The sequence below is a fragment of the Pleurodeles waltl genome, chromosome 2_2 (genome assembly GCF_031143425.1).
Source record: "Pleurodeles waltl isolate 20211129_DDA chromosome 2_2, aPleWal1.hap1.20221129, whole genome shotgun sequence".
Taxonomy (NCBI): Eukaryota; Metazoa; Chordata; class Amphibia; order Caudata; family Salamandridae; genus Pleurodeles; species Pleurodeles waltl.
In genome coordinates this window covers 745,810,220-745,826,248 of record NC_090439.1, presented here as the reverse complement: position 1 = coordinate 745,826,248, position 16,029 = coordinate 745,810,220, and the positions used below count along the sequence as shown (strand labels likewise).

The 16,029-nt window shown below is 42.0% G+C and overlaps 1 protein-coding gene across 1 annotated transcript in view; it reads right to left on the bottom strand.

Moving 5' to 3' along the window:
• Positions 1–7,570: 7,570 nt before the first annotated feature.
• The window catches only part of RDH10 (retinol dehydrogenase 10), an 83,766-nt gene continuing 75,307 nt past the window's right edge, over positions 7,571–16,029 (bottom strand). Inside the window, exon 6 of the mRNA XM_069220360.1 lies at positions 7,571–8,893. Within this exon, the coding sequence (XP_069076461.1) occupies positions 8,770–8,893 (124 nt within the window). The 3' untranslated portion in view covers positions 7,571–8,769. The remainder of the gene's footprint in view (positions 8,894–16,029) is intronic.

Genomic DNA, 16,029 nt, shown 5'->3' with positions numbered 1-16,029 from the left:
GGCATTCACCAGGCTTGAAAGGGCTTGGAGGAGACCAACGCTAGACGGTTACCATCAAAGGGCCTATTCACAACAGCATTTTTGAGCAGGTAAAGTAAATTCTCCTGTAGTACTCATTTCTGTAATCTCACATGCCTTTATGAATTAGCATATAAACTGGGAACACTTAGGGAATATTCATATACACTTAATACAAATAGAAATTACTGTGCTCTCGTTGCACACTTACTAAGAAGAAGTTGGATGAATTGGGGTGAGAGCCACAAAGGCATATAGGAATATGTAAATGAGTACTTTTGTAGTACTTCCCGTACAAATAAATTGTGAACCGGCCCCAATGAGTACATGGTGAACGTACACATTAAATAGCTTTCTGAAATTCATGTAAAATGTAGAAATGTGTATCCTAGGTTGCAAATATTGCACCACGACTGCAGCTATAAATCTGGAAGTGAAGTGAAAAACAATGGGGTTTCCAAATGGAGAGTGGTGGAAATGGCCCTTTTTGCAGGATTACCTATGAACTTTTTGCCATCTTCCTCCTAATTTTTCTGACCTGTTTTTGCTGGCTTTAGGACTCTGGGCTGACCAGTGCTAAAGTGCAAGTGCTCTCGGTCTAAATTGTATTGGTGATTGGTTTATCCATGATTGGCAGGTTTTATTTACTAGTAAGTCCTTAGTAAAGTGCACTACAGGTGCCCAGGGCCTGTAAATCAAATGCTACTAGTGGACCTGCAGCACTGATTGTGCCACCCATAGGAATAGCCCTGTAAAGATCTCAGACATGCCACTGCAGTGTCTGTGTGTGCATTTATAAACTGCTAATTCGACCTGGCAAGTGCACCCACTTACCAGGCCCAATCCTTCCCTTTTGCTACTTGTAAGTCACCCCTAAAGTAGGCCCAAGACAGCCCCATGGGCATGGTGCAGTGTATTTAAAAGGTGGGGCATGTACTGGTGTGCTTCACAAGTCCTGTTAGTGAATAACTGCTAATTTTGATTTTCACTATTGCAAGGCCGAAATGGAGTTTGGTGGTCTCACCACAATTTAAAAATACATCATTTGGTAAAGTTGGTTTTTAAATTGTTGTTTGAAAATGCCACTTTCAGAAAGTGGGCATTTTCTTGCTTAACCATTCTGTGCTTCTGCCTGTCTGTGGAATACACATATGGGTCAGGATGACAGTTGGGCTGTTTGTAAATTGACTCTAGACGGTCACACAAACACAGTTGGTGTGCCCTGGATATCCTGATTGGTCTTCTTGAGCTACAGTGGAAGGGATAGCTGACACTTGCAGCTGAGTAGGCCTGTGCCTGCCTTTACACAAAGCAGTCTCCAACTCCCTTGGGTGTGACTGGGGTCAAGGCGGAGAAAGGCAAGGTCTTGTGCACTACAAATACTTCTCTTTATAGTTTGCATACTTCAAAGACAGAAATGAGTAGAAGTACCTCTGAGACCACAAAGTTAGAACACTTCTGGAATGAGGACATTCTACCAGGAAGAAGAGTTGGATGCTGTAGGAGGGACTGACACTCTGCCTTTTGCTTTGTTGTGCTGGCCTGCTGCTTGCTGCTTGCTGCTTCTGTCCTGGGAGTAGATGGACTGGGCTTTGCTTTCTACATTCTGCTATCCAGAGTTCTCCAAGGGCTAGGATCGAACTTGTCTCCTGTTAAGAAGTCTCAGGGACATCAAAGCCTTCATCTGCCAGCACCTGGGCTTCTCTGCTGAGAGCGCTGCCCTGCCAAGTGGTGCCAAATCCAGCCTGGGCCCTTCCAGAAGGTTTTTGTGCTATAAAGAGAAAATCCACGCATCGACTCACTTGATCATTTCGAACTGGCGCATCGCTGGAAGGATTTGACACATCACTGCTACCTGCAATGGTTTGTGGTCCCTGCTAGACTCAACAACACTGGTTTTCAAAGCAGGCCTCAGCTTTCCATCACAGCGTGTCAGAAGAATCACCGCTGCGTGAGTTCAAGCACTGCATCACTGAAGTCTGTGATGCACCACCCAGACTCTAACGCAGTGCCTGCTTCATCACTGTGAGATCGATGCATCGTGGGTTGACCCATCACCAAGACATCATCCCTGGGCTCCATTCTCTTCAACTTTGCACTGAAGTAAGAAACCAAAGCTTCGTGCCACGAACAACGCATCGCCTCCCCTGTGGCAGTAAAGAACCAACATGACCTCACCTGCCAAGCAGTAAGTAACCAACGCATCACCTCCCCTGAAACAGTAAAGAACCGATGCATCTCTGGTTCTTTCAATGCATCACCTTCCCTGCGACTGCATTGTCTTTGTTTCTGATGCATCTCAATACTTTGCCACAGTCAAGCGCTTCATTGATTTCAAGGAACTACAATTGCATTTATTCTTTTAAAAGTGATATCTTTGCTTCTGTATGTTGGATTTGTTGTCGTTATGGTCTTGTTTTACTCAAAAAAGTATTGGCTATTTTTCTAAACTGGTGTGGAGTACGTTTGTGGTGTTTTCACTGTGTTGCTGGGTGTGTGTACCAATACTTCACACATTGCCAATGAGATAAGCCTGACTGCTAGTGCCAAGCTAACAAGGGAGTGAGAAGGGTTTTTCTTAGCTGTGTGTCTCCCTTACCCTGATTAGAGTGAGGGTCCCTACTTGAGCAGGGGGCAAACAACTGCCAACTAGAGACCTCATTTCTAACAGTGAGTCACCAATAGGGAGAATGATCACATAAAAAGAGGAGTCAAAGAAGTGGTAAGGTGAAATTATTGTAAGCAGAGGAACACATCAACAAAATGAGCAAAAGGATGGTGGTAACAGCAAGCACAGATCACATATGAGTTCAATTTGCACTCCGCTCCTAATCCACACTTGTTTAAATAATGACCACAAATACAGTTTCTGCTCATATTTGTAGTGGTGCCACAGTCAAAATTAACCTCGTGTTCTTATGACTAGATGTGCTATAGATCTGTTCTCAGTTCAAGAAAACACGCCGATACTCCACAGACCATGGCATATGCCGGCTTCTTGCCACTCTGGTCTAGATGACGTGGAGTCCTATCTAACAAAGCACAATTGTCATTGAGATTTAAACTGGTAGTAGCTACGCTAGGTACTACTACTCTAATGCATACATTTCCTTTACTGGCCCGCTTTGGTAAATAGTTCAGTCATCATCCCATTCAGCTGTTTAGTAAGCTTTGGCTTCCAACATTTCCCCTACTAAACTTGTAATATTTTCCCTTCCATTAAAGGCAGATATTGCAGAAATTCTCTGAATCCTCTCCAACTCTAGTTTTAATTCCAGTGACCCTATTCCAAAGTCTCCTAGCTGAAGCATCATCAGCGTTTAATTGATTCTGATCTGTGCATCACCACTTGAAGCCTAGATCTCCAATTTCTGCACATTTTGAGTGACTTCGGATAAGCCCCAGAGAAATATAGGCAATCATGAATTAGGAATCTCCATCTGAGTAATAAACCAGCCTGATTAGTGTAAGGATGTGGTGTGCATCTTGTACTTTTGGGCTGCTTGATGACGCAGCCAGATCACCATCAGCTTTGCCTTTCACTAACCACTCACACAATATTTTCCGAAGACAACCCGAAGCCTACCTGCATCTCCCTTTACCACAAACAGATGATGGCAGTGTTAGGGCCATCTGCTGCTGCCTTCTCCCTTGGAACAGGTGGAAGTGTGAAAAGTTCATGTTGTGGATGTTAGAGACGAGGAGGTGCCTGAGCTTAAGCAGCAATGCTTATGCTCTTAGGGCACAAAAACTGTATGAGAGACATAAGGAGGACAATTCTTTTTGTGTACATAATTCCCTTTTGTCCCTCACATTATTAAATCTGATTTTAATCCTACCTATTATACAGTCTCTCACTCCTGAAAGGACTTTGTCTTGAGTCATTAATCCATTCTTTATCAGTGTACTCCTACTGTGCAATCTTTCACAACCTATATGTATTCTATAATGAATTTGTATTATCCCATTCTAGTCACCCCAATATACTCAATTTTACACTATACTCATTTGTATTAGTCCCTTTCTCACTCCATCTTGTGAGTGTGTGTTACGAGTCAATGGCTGGGTACATCATTGATCTGAAATGGTGGATGCATGTTTATGGTTCAACATGAAACATCCCAAACTGCGTACACCTGCATGCTTCAGCACACAGTAACATGACTTGAAACCAATTCCCTAGGTGCAAGAAGTTTTTTTTATTCAAACAGTGACTGGTACGGACCTTGACTGCTGGTGCGACTACTAGGAGCCAAGTGGAAATGAGGTATAGAAGTGTGTGTAGAGTGTGGAGACGTTTGAAGTAGCAAGGCGGTGTCATCAGTGATATGTGCTCATTTAATGGGTGGTTGCCTGCCACACCACATTGTACAATGTCATGAGGCCATACCACACGAGTGGGATGGAGAGAAACATCCTTGTGCCCAAATAACTACAAGGTTGGGGGCTATAATTGGGCCAATTACAGGTGTAGGAGACTCAGTGAATGGGGTGGTATGTCCTCTTATGCTATTCTGCTGTACAGCTCTAGCACCACCATGGTGTCACAGCTCAGCTTCTGAACGTCTGCTGGCCTGCTGAAAGTGGTCCTTGCAAGCAGAGTGAAAATTAAGTGTTACTTGTGAGCTTGTTGACATTGCCCCTTAGCGTAGGGTGTAGGTAAAGATCAAAAGCTACATTATAAAAAGAGGCACATCTAGAAGGTCTTTGTGGGCACCAGAAACACCATGCCCTAAGGTGCATCTTGAGACATTACCACAACACAGCGTGCCTTGTGGATATGGCAAAGCAATACCATGAACCTGCTTTGAGGACATAGTGCATCACAAACTGAATCCCCAACACCAAAGAGAACCACTTCAATAAGTCACATAGAGTGAGCAACCTAAAATATTTTACCAAGAACACATCGCCTTCTCCAAAGAGGGAGAATTTAGCAATCATATTGTTGTGTAGGAGACCAAAGCTAAACAAATATAAAAAGGTTAAGTGGGAGAAGTCTTGAGTGTCCAGACTGAGAATGTCTTACATATAACCCAAATTACTCACTGTGTTTTCATTTAAGAACTGAACACTTTAAAGTTGTCATTTTTCCAGTGGTGTGCAAAGTGTGTGTAATTTTCTTGCGCAATTAAGTGACATTTACAGAAAATTAAGTGAAATTACACATTCTGTTCGATCACTTTGTATCTGTACTCCCGCAGTAGGATTTTCCCTGAAAGGACAGAAAATGATGCAACTAGATGTAATGGCATAATTTTGTGCATTTTGAATAACTAGCACAAAGCAAAATGCCAGATGTTACACAATATTATTCCGGTGTAACAAAAATTTATCCCAGGCATACATTATCTCTCTCTTCTCATTGCCCTTTTACTCACACTTGCAGGACTGGGTAAAAACACAGCACCCGATCACGACAGGTTGGGTAACCACATTGACAAGTAGTCTGCGTGCCAGCAAAACCAAACCTTTACGAATAGTTACGGATCTAGGACACATGACCTCATCTCTATAAATGGCTTTCAGTGCTTCATGGGCAAAGAACCTGCATTTATAAAGTCATATGACAGATCCCTCAGACACTTGAGCCCGTCCAGCTTGGCAATACTCCTTGCCAGAGAACCTAAGAGTGAGATGTATTTTTCCATGCCAGTTCTGGGACGAAGTCGTACACAATGGTCAATTTCTCAGTAGCAACAAGAACCTATAGCTCCTAATTCCTAGCTGGCTATTGCTTTAGCTTTGTAGAAGTAATGTATGTGCGGCTCCTGAAAGTTGAATGTGTTTTTGACGCAATGCGTCTATATTTCACTTGTAGACCTGGAGCCATCCTGTCCTCTTTGAGGGGTGATGTAGCTGCCTACTCCGTCCCACCAGATAACCAAGAAAACCCCAAAGTTTAGAATCCAACGCTGTTTAAAGGTGAATTGCAATGCTTTTCACGTAGACTGATAGTCACAAAGTGTGTGGGCAGTAAGCTAATGGACTTAAAGCGGGGGATACAACGAGGTGATCAGGTTTGATTTGCTACATGTCCCACAGTTTCATGTTGGATCTGGGGATGCCTTGGCCTACTGCATAATCTAACTATCAACTCAAAAACTAAGATGATATGGCTAGAATCTCCCTTTGACACAGAGTCTTGATGTGGCTTCCATGTCAATCCAGTAGAGGCAAAGAAAAAGGAAGAAGTATCACTACTTCAGCCATAGAACTGAAGCTTCCACTCACCCCAAAAACAGAATACAGGAAAATTAATAAAGAAACTTTGATCATGCAAGTGATAGCATTCTTCTGCGCATGATCACATATATCTAATTGAACAGTAATCTCCATAAGAAATTGAGGCTACCCATAGTTAAATAAAGTGTAAATTAATAAGACGTCTGCAGGACAATGATGTTGTTCATTCATGCAACAGTAGAAACAAGTCGGTACAACATTGTTGCACTTGGTCTATTTTTGAACCGGAACTGTTGTAACAACAGTAAGGGAATGAATTAACCTCTTAAGATAGCAGTATGATTCGTAAGTACAACAGCAATAATGAGATACCACCAAGTTACATATCTTGAGCTGGAAGACTGATGGCAATGTGTTGGATTGCTGATATTATTGGATTCTTCTGCAGCCTTCAACACTACTGATCACTGATCAGGCTACTGGGGAGCTTTCAGGCATCTGCAATTTGTGGGAAAACTTTGGACTGAGTTTGGTATATAAGTGATTGAATAGAAGTAGTCATTCAGTCAAGCTTTCCCCTGTCGAGTTAGGTGGTCTTGTCTGTCTCCTTTTTTCAAATGCTTATCTCCATAGTGTTTTAAGGTGAATGCAGTTGTTTTAAATTCATAGTGTCAACTATATGGATGACACACAATTACTTAACAAACGATCCTCTACTGCTGCTCAGAAAGCCATCTTGTCTGAATGTCTGTCATCAATTGCAAACTGGGATGACAGTCATTAACTACAAATTAATCATTTCGGTGCAGCGACCCTTAAGGAATCATTGAGACAGAGAACCCGACATGTTTCTTTCTGGACTGAAGTAATGGGTGTTTTCTGAGCCAGAAATTAAGCATGTAAGTACCCTAGATGTAATTATGGACATTGATATCTCAAGTGAATTCACTGCGAGAACAACAGCATTTCATTTTCCTTACCAGTAACATGAATACAGTGCATTTTCCATAGGTTGATGGGTTTTTACTTTAAAAAATGGCTCTACACCATGTGGGATTAAACCGCTTGCAATTTCCAGGAAATCATGCATGTTTTAGTAAGAAAAAAATGGCTTCAGTGGCCTGGTCCTAGTGTATTGTGAACCAACGTATTACAGGTCAGGACAATCCCAGAATATTTGATGGTCATCTGTCGTCCAAACACACCATCCACAGTGACTTTACACTTATACCCCTAGTAAGAAGTAGTTATTTTCTGTAAGAAATTAACAAACCTGTGTTAATGCAAACCTATGTTTTTCAATTCAGTTACTAAACAAAGTTCAGTATATTAACTCTAGGCATTGGCCAGTATTTAGTAAAACACGTTTGAAAAGGTAATCACATAATAGTTTATATTAATGTACAAGGGGATGGTATACATTAAGGTAGGAGGTAGAAAATTTACTTTTACGTTTTCTAATTATAAAGTTACCAAATTCAAGGCACAAAATAGTTGTCTTTACAAAAGCAAAATACTGTAAAAATGTTATTTACTGTTCTACAACTCTGAATATATCTTAAAAGAATGTTTACACCATTACATTTTTCACTGTATCAAAGGGGGTAAGCATCTCCTAATGAATAATCGGTTTCTGAACTTAGCTGAGACAAAATGGTATATTTGTAAGAAAAAAAAGTAGCGGTTGACCAAGAAGGAATGGAGGTAACATCTTTTTATCCGGAGACTTTATATGACAAAAAATGCACTTCATTTAGAGTCTTTATGGAGGGATGGGAAATTCTGGAAAATAAAACACGCGATCCGCGCCACATATTTAGGATGTAGTGAAGTAAACAGTCAGCGAAGGTGTGGGGTGGGGGGGGAGGGGGGGGTGGGGTCTGACAGGACATGGGGAAAGAGAGCGCATAACAAAATGTCGCTCCTGCACACTGGGTGAACTGAAACGTTCCAAAAGCCCGGCTTCGTTCTTGGTCCGATGGAGGTCTGCACATTCCTTGCAAGCACTGATTACCGGGAACACGAAGCCTCTGTATCGTACAATTACAGCAGTTCAGACATCTGTCCTTTGCAGTCAGCGGCTACACAAACACCATTCATAATTAGTCCTTCAATTATGCTAAGAGGGTCACCGATACAAGTCCAGTCCAAAAAAGATTTTTTTAAAGCCTGGAAGTGAAAGGACAAAAATATCTTTTGGAACACGGCCATCTACTGAATGTAGAAAGCTTTCTGTGACGATCACAAGATGAATACCACAGTATATATCCCTAGAAAACGAAGCCTATACACCTAGCGTGGAGAGAGTGGCTAACTGGTGGTACCCTTGTGTCCCCCATCTGCTCCTGGCCCATTCCTCTCCCCTTTCATGACACTGCTCGGTCCTCACACCGCTCTCAGGCGCTCGATGGCCAGACCCAGGACAATGCCGCAGTGGTGAAGACCAACACATGCACCTAACAGATGCTCAAGTGCACTTCATAATTCAGTCATGAAAATGTTTTTGATCACATCCAGCTACAAAAACACCAGTCTACGGAAAACAAAAAAACGAGGGGAGCTGGGTTAAATTCCATTCTTGGCTTCATTGTTGTTTGTAGCCTGTTTCCGCTGTGCGATGAAAGGGTACATGCACTTGTCGGCCCCCAGGAAACGGTACATGCACACCACCGCTTCGAAAGGCAGAATGCTAGAAGGGGAAGGAAAAGAAGAACGTCAGTGCCTTCAGGTCAACAGCTAAATATCTGTACAGATAAAGAAGGCAAACAGATAGCTTCGAAAACAGTGTTACTACTGTTACATGAACGTATGTCGGTGAATTTCACAGAACTAACCTAGCTACAGAGGAATACAATAGTGCACAGAACAGGAGTGTAAAACTGGGACGCAGGCAGGGTGAGGTGTTTGCTTGAAGGGATGAGTTCCCCACTCTGTTTAGAAGAGGAGAAGGGACGGGACCGCAGATATGAACTAGAACAAGGTTAAGATGAGCACGGCAGGAGAAGGCTTGGTGACTCACCTTCTCCATCATGCACAGATCCGATACATCCTGGTTAATATTCTGATCGCTGGGAGTTTACATTTTATGGAATATGGAAGAAATATACTATTAATTTGTTGGTTGTTATTAGAAGTAGGATTGGCTGGAAGTAGCGAGGAAGTGATAAATACTGCTCAAATATGCTCATAGTCTGTAGCTTTGATCAAGTGAGACTACATTTATTACTTTATTTTACAATTATTTTATTTTGAATCATGTCATTAACAACCAGAACATTACAGATTGGTCTTATTCAGCTGGTCATGCAATTACAACATCAAACACTGAGCGGCCCTGGTTGACTTTGGACAGTGAACAGTACTTCAGATATCTACCGTATTAGAGAGGCTAACGTGGTAAAGGCACAATGCATCATGCTGGATTTCAATGGCTTTTCTTCGGACTTTTGTTCTATGTCACCAGCAGAAGCACCCCCCTCAGCAATAAGTAGTTTCTCAGGGGATTCCAAATGTTCCTGTAGCAAGACTGATGCGGGGGAAGTATGCTGTTGGTCTCCAACTCGGTATTAAACCACACCACATTGTTCACCAGGTCCTCACCCAATAGTGGTCTGCCTCTACCCCAGCACAAAGACACAATTCTTTTAGCCGTCAGCAACATCAGCACCGCAAACCTACTATGTGTCCTAGAAACATCTTGAACATAGCCTAACAGCCCCAGTAGTGGCACTGACTCTGATTGGATACCAGTCATGTCTGCAAGCATTTCAAAAACAGCAAACCAATAACTCACTCCCAGACAATCCCATGTGATAAAAACCCGCCTCGATGGCAGCACAATGCTGACAGCACGCCTAAGACAGTGTTTATACATGCTCCGAAAAGGGGTGTGGTAGGAGCCTAGACCTACTGTTTGAGGAGACCTGCAGTATTTGTGTACAGCAATATTTCATCTCTTATGCCCTGGCCTACTTCCAATGCTCAGCTGGCTCTCACCTTGCTTTGGATCTCTGTTCTTGGCATGTCCTGTAGGGTCGTGGAGTATATAGTCAAAATCAGTCTAGAGGGCACGACTTTCAAAGTCTTGGTTTATCTGGATAAGTCAGGGACCATTCCCTAACCATGCGTATCAGTGGATAATATAAGAAGTTGTCTGGTGCACTATAAAGGCACAGTTCCTTATATTCCTATGGTCTTATTTCTGACAGCACTATACATATCGCCCAGAGATTGAAGTTGTCTATCATATTGCCTTTTTCTAGCTGTGGGTTCAAAAGTCACTTCCAGTCTTAGGTTATTCAAAAATGACATTAATGGGGAATACATCAGATCCATCCCAAGAATAGTGGCCAAACTTCACCATGTCTATACAGTACAATCAATAGTATTTATTTCTCTTTTGGGTCCGTTAGGGGTTGTCATGAGAACTATGCTTAAAAGGGTCCGTCTGGCCCCATACCAGATCGTAAGGTGGGAATTGTCTAATTTTATGGAACCAGTGGTGTGCATACTGCGCTTGTGCTACAAATAGTAAATTTCCAAATTTGGGGCCGCAAACTCCCACAGCTCATACAGCAGTTACATAGTTTTCAAGTTTAATCTAGCACAGTTTTTCTTAACCTTGTGACTGCTGTGAACCCCCACTTTATCTTTACTGGAACCTGGGGAACCCCAATGAATCATTATTGGAATCTGGGGTCTCCCACTGAGTCATTACTGGAAGCCATGGAACCCGGCCTAAACACTGTTGATGATTTGAACTACAAAACATTACACACAAAAATACAGAAACAAGTATTCATCAAACACATACAGAAATGATATCACATTTTATTTAATTTGCAAACATATATAAAACAAATATTAAAACTTTAAATTTTAATAGGAAGCTGGAGCTTTTCTAAATTCAATTGAAACCACACATCATCCATACTATATACTTTTTGATGCACCTGCACTGCTTTCAGGAATAAATATGAGGATACTAATTTAACTTTCAGCCTCCAATTTCAAATTCCTTGACATTTACAGTAAGTTTTAAAATTCTCAATTGTACATTTAGCCACTTTATTTATGTATACTTTACTGTTTAATTTTCCAAGCAGTGGCAGACCTCTTGAGGAGTCTTTACGAACCCCCAGGAGTCCTCAGACCACAGAGTGAGAAACACTATTCTAGCGGTTCTAACCGCCCAAGGGAGGTTCACTATTAACAAACTGAGCTGTGCAAAGACGCTATAGTTTAGCGGGAGTGGGAGACTCTAATAGATAAAGTAGATGATGGGGGACTATAATTTTCAGGACACCAATTCGCCCAGCCAATTATATTAGCAGTCAATTCAATTGGTCAATATTAACAGATATTTTGTCCATGCACATCCCATGGTTTTAACAATACAAAGTATCTATATCCCAGTAGTACTGTACCCCCAAGTATCCAACCAGGGCCACACTCAACTGTAAGGAGTATTCCAATGGAATTGGCACTAGTTCCCACAGTCAAAGGAAACATAATTGATTTAATCCAGTTTAAAATAAGAGAAGACCCTTCACCATATGCTATTTATCTAATGATGAAACTGAGTGTGACGAAAAGCATAATGTCATCTGCGTAAAGGGATTAGAGAATTCTACTTCTACTAAACTGGATACCCATCTCACTGTGGAATTCCCAAAGCTAGCTGGCCAAGGGCTCCATTACCAATGCAAACAATATCTGCAACAGTGGGCAACCTTGCTGTAGGCTCCATTAAATGGTTATTATTTCAGACAACATCTCCTTTACTCTCACCCGTGCAAAAGATTATGATGATGATGAGGATGATCAATTAGACTTATATTGCACACAGCTACTTAACAGAGTGTCCTGTGCCTAGCCTAATGTCAGAAGTTAAATAACCATTGTTCAATCCTAATTAAAAAGCCAAGTTTTCTGCTGTTTTTTTCCAAAGGCTGTGGGATTGGAGATAGCGCGCGATTCCAACAGCAGCTTATTCCATACAGTGGCACCCAAAAGAGCCAAAGACCTACCCCCGGTTCTGGTCTTCCGCGTTCTAGGTATTAATGACAATCATTTATTGGCAGACCTCAGATTTCATGCTGGAGCATAGAAGCTAATCCTAGCTTTAAGGTGCATCACCCCGGATTGATGTAAGGCCCAAGGTGTTATCACCAGAGCCTTGAACAAAATTATTTTCCTGATCAGAATCCAGTGCAAAGCTCACAAATGAGGGGATATGTGCACTCTCAAAGGCAGTTTCAAGAGGAGGCGGAGTGCTGCATCCTGGATCACCTTCAATCTATCCAGGAGGTAAACCCAGGTTAAACGCATTGCCATAATCTAGCCTTGATGTAACGCGAGCCTGAATGGCTGTTTTATTTGCTGTGAAAGACAGTAAGTGTAAAAACGTTTTCAGGGAACTCAGAACCCCGAAACATGTATCCACCACGAATTTAATTTGTGGCTTATATGACAGATGATCATCAAATTTAACCCTCAAGTTCCTTACAATGTCGTCCTGAGGACCTGTAGGAGAGGCATTTTCGGGCCTGAATGTCTGCCAGCTGTTTAGTGAGATGTTTGCCACAAAAGAGAATCTCTTTCTTCTCCGTATTACATTTAAGATGGTGTACTGCCATTCAGGGAAAAACTGCAGTTAGGTTTTAATCAGGTTCCCAGGGAGCTCTTCAGCCTTGCCACAGGAGAACAGTAACTCTGTGTCATCAGCATAGGATATATCATTGGCACCCAGGGATTCCGCTCACTGTAACTGAGCAAGGGGGTGAGATATAGATCAATTAATGTAGGGCTCAGAGCAGAACCCGGGGGCACTCGGAATACCAGCTCCTGAGGCTCAGATGGAAATGGAGGAATCCAGACTTGCTGACTACGCCCCTCCAAAATCAGGAGAGACAGTTCAGGGCCTGACTCACTATTCCATTAGATTAGAGAATTCTATGTCTACCAAACTAGATACCTATCTCACTATGGAATTCCTGCAGCAAGCTTGCCAGGGACTCCACCATCAAAGCAAATAATATCTGCGACAGTGGGCAGCCCTGATGTATGCTCCAGTAAATGGTTATTTGTTCTGTCAACATCTCATTCACCCTCACCTGAGCAACAGATTATGTAGTATATGAACCCATTTTACCCGGTCACAATCCAGTCACAATTATCCTCAAACACAGCGAAGAGGAATGGTCATGTAATAAAATAAAAAGCCTTGGCAACATCTAAAAATATTCCACAGCTTTAATGTCCGGATCTATTTGGTGTGTAGTGGCAAATAGCATCCATAAGTTATCAGCAGTGTATGTACCAGCAATAAACCCAGATTAGTCCAAAAGCACAAGAATGTGCAGTAGGGGGGATCAGTCAGGCTGCGATTGGCAAGAATATTATAATCTATATTAGTAAGTGAAAGGGGTCGGTATGACCCACAACTACTAGGGGGTTTATCAGGTTTCAGGAGCGTGATCTCGACTGCCCTTTGCATCAACAGCAACAAATAACCCTTATCCAGTGGGTCTTCATAAGTCTTTGGCAACACAGGTGCACGTTCCTCAATATATTCCTCGTAGAATTCACTTATGAAGCAACTCTGCCACGTGTTTGTGTGCTTTATTGGTTTTCAAGTCCTTTACAGTCCTCAAAACCTTTGCTAGTGTAATTGAGAAGCATAGTATTTTCCAAATACTGCTTTATATCTGCAGTGCTATGGGCAGCTGTAGTTCCTAGTATTTGTAACACTGTTTTTATTTTATCCTGCATTTGTCACTCCCTGATGTACTGTGTAGGAGGTAATGTCTCCCCAATACAGTTTCTAGGTATTTAGTCAGTGACCACTCATTCATTACATATTGAACCTGGACTATACCCCAACTCCAACACAGAACCTCAACTCTTCAGTGGATTGTCCATTAGCACAACAAACAAATCTCAGGTTACAAAATTTTACCTGGAAAATCTTCATGACTATGCATAACAAACAGCCTAGGCATGTGGAAGGCAGACAGAAAAAAATCATGTATCATTAAAGCCCAGCTACGAGTTGTAACAAAGTAGAAGTTCACCCCCCACCCCACATTTAAAGTGCCTGTGTGCGTGCCTATCAGCAGATGTGCATATTTTGCACCCTATATTTTCTATGTGAGGACTGCACTCAACAAACACTAGCATCCAGATATTTTAGGTGCTTCACTACAACTGATCAATTCAATGACGTCCAGGCCACAGCTTTACCACCTCCAATTCATTTGTGTCAGCTCAGCGCCACCTTCATATAGTTTGCATCTCTTAGGCCACCAAAAGCACCCTGGTCACTGCCTTTGCATCATATCAGTTTACTCTTGAAAATTGTTGTCTTTGGCATTCCAATATATCATTCCTCACTGAGTTTATTGTATGGGAGTTTCAGAGGCCCAGAGTTTGTTCCCTTTTTTTCCTGGACTGACATATCCAGGAATTCCGCCACTGCCAGAGGGTCCATGAACATGTAGACTTTCCTCGCACATGTGAATCGCAGCTGTGCAGGATAGATCATTGGAGTACTGGATATCCTGTTTTTTAAGCCTCTTCTTAACCTGCAGTAACATGTGATGTGCTTCCCCCACCACTAACGCAAAGTCAAGGAAAATCGAAAATGTAAAGCCAGCGTGAGTTAGTTCTTTCCGTTCTTTAACTAATTGATGTATCTTATTCCAGTTGCGATAAAACAGCAGTTTGGCGATAACAAGGCATGGCAGATCGCCTGGTATTGGTCGCCACGTAAGGGAACTATGTGCCCCATCAACCATACGCATGTAGTATGGGTTCTCAAGTCCAAAGAGTGTAGCTAGCATATTTTCAATATACTCCTCCATTTTTCTCACATTAGTCGTCTCTGGAAGGCCAAGTATGCAAAGTTTAGTTCTACGTGATCGAGACTCCAAAATGTTATTGGGCAGGTTTAGGCATTCTATGACACTCGACATCTCTTTTTGCGTCTTAGCCACTTTAAAGATATCATCCTCCATGTTAGATATGAGTTGTTCTGCGGTATCAGTATGGGCAGTGTGCTTATCTAGCCATTCCTTCATTGCATCCAGCAGGTGAGTGAAGGCATCGACTTTGTGATTGAATGACATCAGACCATTGCGCATCTTCAACAGAAGAGACCGCATATCTTGGTCAACATTTTCCCCAGTTGACAGAATTCTAGTGCAGCTGCTTTCTCAAAAACAGCATACTTGATGCTGACTCGCTGACTCCAACCACCTTACATTTAATCATTGCTCCTCACCGTTGCAGATCCAAGATTTAAAAAGTCAAGTCTGACGTGTGCACCTAAAAACAAAGATATGATAAACACTCCCTCATCACATGGTATTTCCCTGTGCCACCTTGCCTTGGTTTGTCTCTAATTCCTTTAACTATGCATACTCTGTCTCCTGGATTAATAATCCTCATGTCCGAGTGCTCTCAGTCCTTTGTTTGTGATTCCCTCTATTCTCTATCTAACTCTATCTCTATAAGTGCTGCTCCACAGTCTTCTTTTAGCAACGCCTTTGGACTATTGTGTCATGTCCACTCACATGAGCCTTAAATTCCTTTTTCCAAGTTCATTCAGTTTCAAGACACTCTGGCATAATTGCTATCCACTGTCCAGTCTTGAATACCTTTACATGTACCACCACTGGATAAAAACCCGAGGTTGTCTTTAATTCTTCCCTATTTTACTCTAGTCACATTTTCTGTGTCTAAGGTTTGCTGATAACGAACATCAGTAAAATCCACACATTGCTCGCTTTTCCAGCCAGAAAATCCCCAACATTAAATCTTTTA